Source organism: Sinocyclocheilus rhinocerous, unplaced genomic scaffold (genome assembly GCF_001515625.1).
Source record: "Sinocyclocheilus rhinocerous isolate Xijiao unplaced genomic scaffold, SAMN03320098_v1.1 scaffold19624, whole genome shotgun sequence".
NCBI classification, from domain to species: Eukaryota; Metazoa; Chordata; class Actinopteri; order Cypriniformes; family Cyprinidae; genus Sinocyclocheilus; species Sinocyclocheilus rhinocerous.
In genome coordinates, this window is record NW_015639234.1 from 13,763 (window position 1) to 18,773 (window position 5,011).

The 5,011-nt window shown below is 41.3% G+C and overlaps 1 protein-coding gene across 1 annotated transcript in view; it reads right to left on the reverse strand.

The window, feature by feature from the left end:
* LOC107751044 (olfactory receptor 24-like) overlaps nt 1–4,565 on the reverse strand; it is a gene marked incomplete at its 5' end in the record, with an annotated part of 13,474 nt that extends 8,909 nt beyond the window's left edge. Inside the window, one exon of the mRNA XM_016566610.1 lies at nt 4,035–4,565. Within this exon, the coding sequence (XP_016422096.1) occupies nt 4,035–4,565 (531 nt within the window). The remainder of the gene's footprint in view (nt 1–4,034) is intronic.
* Nucleotides 4,566–5,011: the final 446 nt, after the last annotated feature.

The window sequence follows — 5,011 nt, forward strand, 5'->3', positions numbered from 1 at the left end:
GGGCCCGATTCAAGACTCGCAGATCCAAGATAGGTCGAAGGCCACCGCTTTTCTTGGGTACGATGAAGTAAGGGCTGTAAAACTCCTTCCTCATCTCGGCTGGAGGGACCGGCTCGATTGCATCCTTCGCCAATAGGACAGCAATCTCCTCACACAAGACAGACGTGTCTCGGACTGCCACTGAAGTCTTGAGAACGCCGTTGAACTTGGGAGGTGACCTGGTGAACTGAATGGCGTAGCAGAGTCGAACCGTCCGAATAAGCCAGCGGGACGGGTTGGGCTGCGCAAGCCACGCTCCCAAACTCCATACGAGTGGCACCAAAGAGACAGTCGACGTACCCGCAGTGGTGCAGCGATGGAGAGGTGTGCTGGGTGGCACAGAAGGCATCGCGTTCTGAGTCATCACAGCAAAACTCCCCGTGTCCCTGGAGGGACTGGCCAGAGACGCGTGGAGAGGCGTTGCGTCTCCGAACCACGATCTCTTGGCCACTGGCGATAGGGGGCATCGTGCGTGAGGGTGAGGAAGTGGTGCATTGCTCACTGTCAACCCACGAGCCTTGCAAGCCAGAGGAAAAGGAAACTGCTCTTTTATTGAAAATGTGGTTACCGCTGGCCATTGAGCCAGTGGCGGAACAAAAAAAAAAGGGAAAAAAAGATTCTCCACCCGGCCCTCCTCCGGGGGAAGGAGCGGCACTGTCCTCACCACCTCCTGAAGAGCAATTTCCCACATCTCCGGGTTGCCCGTGTCAGGGCCGCTTCGTCGTCTTCTTGGACGGGGGGCGCCGCCCACAGCGACGAGCAGGCTTGTGTGTGTGTGGGAGATGCAATTATATATCTACTGCAGAAGGCATATTGTTCTTTGGATAGACCCAATACCACAGTTAGCATCTTGTTTTTTTATTTTTCCAGTGCGTGTAATACCACCCAGCCAAGATTGTTGAAGGCAAAACTGGAAGATATGCAGGTGGATGCTTCCTTAGTCACTTGGATCCATGATTATCTGATGAGCAGGCCTCAATTTGTGAGATTACAGGGATGTGTGTCTGAAAGTCTGATAAGTAACAGGGGCCCTCCAGGGAACTGTGCTATCTCCCTTCCTGTTTACAATTAACACTGCAGATTTTAAGTACAGTTCTGACTCATGTCATCTGCAAAAATAATCGGATGACACAGCCATAGTAAGCTGTGTGGAGAAATGGCAGGAGGATGAGTACAGACATCTGGTTGACTGCTTTGTGAAGTGGTGTGGGGTAAATCACAGTTAAATGTGACGAAAACAAAAGAAATTGTGGTAGATTTCAACAAGAATAAGACCCCACCCTCTCCAGTCTGCATTGAGGAGATTAATGTGGAACTTCTGAAATCGTACAAGTACTTGGGTGTCGAGTTGGACAACAAGTTAGAGTGGTCTATAAACACGGAGGCTGTTTACAAGAAGAAGGGGTTTACAAGAAGGGCTATCAGACTGTTGTTGTGACTTGTGAGTACAATCTTCTTTGCTGTGGTGTGTTGGGCGCGGGAGTCAAAGCAAAGGATGCCAACAGACTAAACAAACTCATCAAGAAGGCTGAGTCTATCGTCGGCTCTGAGCTTGGTACACTGGAGGAAGTGGTCAGGGACAGAATGCTGGCAAAGTTGCTGGGGATTATGGACAATGATGCTCATCCCCTTCATAAAACTCTGGATAAACTCAAGAGTAGCTTTAGCAATAGGCTCATTCAGCCTCATTGCTTGAAGGAACAATATAGGAAATCATTCCTGCCTAGTGCTATTAGAGTGTATAACTTATCTGTCTAGGACAGAACTGTGTTAGTCAAAGAGTATGTAGTCACATGTATTCTAAGTGTTTGTTGATTGTGTTGAGCTGCCATGACAATTAAATTTCCCCTTGGGGATCAATAAAGTTTATCTAATCTAAGATATTTTTGATGGAATCAGAGAGCTCTCTGACCCTCCATTGACAGCAAGCATATTACCACGATCAACGCACAGAAACGTAGCAAGGACATCGGTAAAATAGTCCATGTGACATCAGGGGTTCAACTGTAATTTTACAAAGCTACGAGAATACTTTTTGTGCACTAAGAAAATAATAATAACATAATTTATTCAGCAATTCTTCTCACAGAGTTACCGTCTTCCACCATTTTGGAGAGTACCCCAGAACGTTATCAACGTAATCAGTGTTGTTTACGTTCAGCATGCGCGCTCTGTCTACTAAATGTAAACAACGCTGATTAAATTATGTTATTATTGTTTTCTGTGCACACAAAAAGTATTCGCATAGCTTCGTAAAATGACGGTTGAACCCCTGATGTCACATGGACTATTTTATGGATGTCCTTGCTACGTTTTTGTGCATTGATCGTGGTAATATCCTTGCTATCTAAGGAGGGTCAGAGAGCTCTCAGATTCCATTAAAAATATCTTAATTTGTGTTCCGAAGATGAACGAAGGTCTTACGGGTTTGGAACGACATGAGGGTGAGTAATTAAGGACAGAATTTTCATTTTTGGGTGACAGACCAAACAAGAAATTAACAAGACACAGGTAAACTAACTATCGGTAGGATGTGGCCTCCGTAGCGCCCTTCTCTGGAAGGCTCGCTTCCCCATCGTCACTGCCAAGCTGTAACAACAAATAGGAAAGACTTGAAGCAATCTTTCATTGAAGGTCGAACTCCCTTCTGTTAAGAAATTTCTGTGGTGAAAGGAACAGCGGCTTGGTTATCACCAGCAGCGATATACTCACCTTTGGTCCCTGTGGGTACCAAGGTAAGCGAATTATTAATATGGTCAATATGCAGAAGCAGTTGTATGGCATTGTGCTGAATACTATGTGGCCCTATGTAACTGTTTATCATAGATGTATATTGAACTTATTTTGTTTATTTTTTTGTGAGGTAAACAAAAATTTGTGGGGTAATTTTCATTTTTGGGTGAATTAACCCTTTAAGGATTACTTTAATGGGTTTAGTTCACAGAAGCCCATGCCTGCATTACATGGCCTAAAATCATGATATGATGTAGTCCGTGTGAAAACAAGGTCAACTTTAAAGGGTTAGTTCACCCAAAAATGAAAATTAGCTCACAAATTACTCACCCTCAAGTCATCCTAGGTGTATATGACTTTCTTCTTTCAGACGAATCCAGTCGGAGTTATATTAAAAAATGCGCAACGCTGAACTCATACGTCATCCGCCCGGAGCTGCTTCCGTGTAGGACTGTTGGCGCAAACTACATTAAAGTGATTATTACGTTTTGAATATGGATATATTCAAAATATCCATATTCAATGGAGCCGTGTGAGACACTTTTTTTATGGATGGGCGCTTTTTATTTAACTTCTTTTGGACTGATGCATGCAACACCTGCTGCATTACTTTAATGGGTTTACTTCACAGAAGCCCATGCCTGCATTACATGGCTTAAAATCATGATATGATGTAGTCTGTGGTAAGCAAATACCTTCTAATGTGTCATATAGCATAGAATGGTGAGAATTAGAAACTGCATGAAACAATAAACATATTACACATACACAATCCATACAGTAACAAAAAAGTGTCAACTGTCCAAGAGCACTGCAGTACTGATAAATACAACTAAACATTATTCAGAAACATTTACATTTGTTAGATTTAAAGCAAGTGTAATGCAAAAGTTTTTTTTTTAAATCACTGTTAATCTAAAATGATTAGCAAAGATGAGTACTGCATTCAAAAAATTATTTTACAAACTTTACAACTTTGTTCACAAAAAAAAAAAGGAATTACGAGAAGGAAGGAATCACAAAGATGCTTTACTAGGTTTCAGCCCAGAGGTTTTAAACATGTTTGGCCTGTTTACAACACAATATCTATTACAACTACAAACAAACTTGATCACAGCTGATAGACAATGAGATTAAACCTGTACTTATCATTTTTATTACTCCTTCTGCATTTCATTCTTCTTTCTATTATAGTGTTCACTTTGTGTCGTTTGCAGTTCTTTTTATGGATTGCATGACCTCCTCTGTCGAGCATATATGACGAGATTCAGCATAGGTGGTATTGTCTGTGTCAGGCAAGTGTTAATTATCCTGGTGTTCGGATCAGAATATGTTGTTATAGATGCAATATTATTGCTTATAAGTGGGAGATAACTGATTGCCACCATCATGAGATGTGAGTTGCAGGTTTTCATGGCTTTCAGGAGATGTGAGGTACAGGTTTTTATGGCTTTGATACGGTCAACACCATGGGGAATCTTAAACAAAACCAGAGCAATGCAGAAATATGAAATGAAGATCAATATCAGTGGTGTAAAAATCAGGAGACCATAGCACATTTTAACCAAAAAAATTATCAGAGAAGTATCATTACAGGCTAGTCTATAGATAGGGCCATAATCACAAAAATAAGTATCAAGCACATTAGATCCACAAAAAGAAAGTCTGGTCATAGAACCTACAAATACAGAAAAAAATGTCACAGACAAAATCCACAGCAGCCCTATGATCAGAAACATGGCTGGTTTGGTTACAACAGCATGATAATGTAAAGGAAAACAAATAGCAACCAGTTATAAACATATTTGCAAAACATGCTTCATATGAAATGTCCTGGTGCTCAAATAAAAATGTGTCAATGACTTTTGGAATTACAGCTGAGCTTCCACACAGATCAGAAAGTGCCAGATGAAAAACAGCAATGTATTTGGCTGTGTGAAGCTTGCAGGCCAAATATATGATAAACATGATAAATGAATTCGCTAAAACAGTCACAACATACACTAAAGACAAGAACACAAAGTAGTATTTCACATGTGGGATATTAGAAAAGCCAATGAGGAAAAATGTAGCAGGACAAACAAAGGTCACATTTGCAGAGGAGTTTGACTGCATGGAGCTCATGATGACTGTTGTCTGGTTTTTTGTCACCTGTGATGAAGAACTGTTATAGAAATACACTCAAAAATACAGAATATTCAAATAATTATTTAATTCCGTCACAGTGCATTTATGGCCA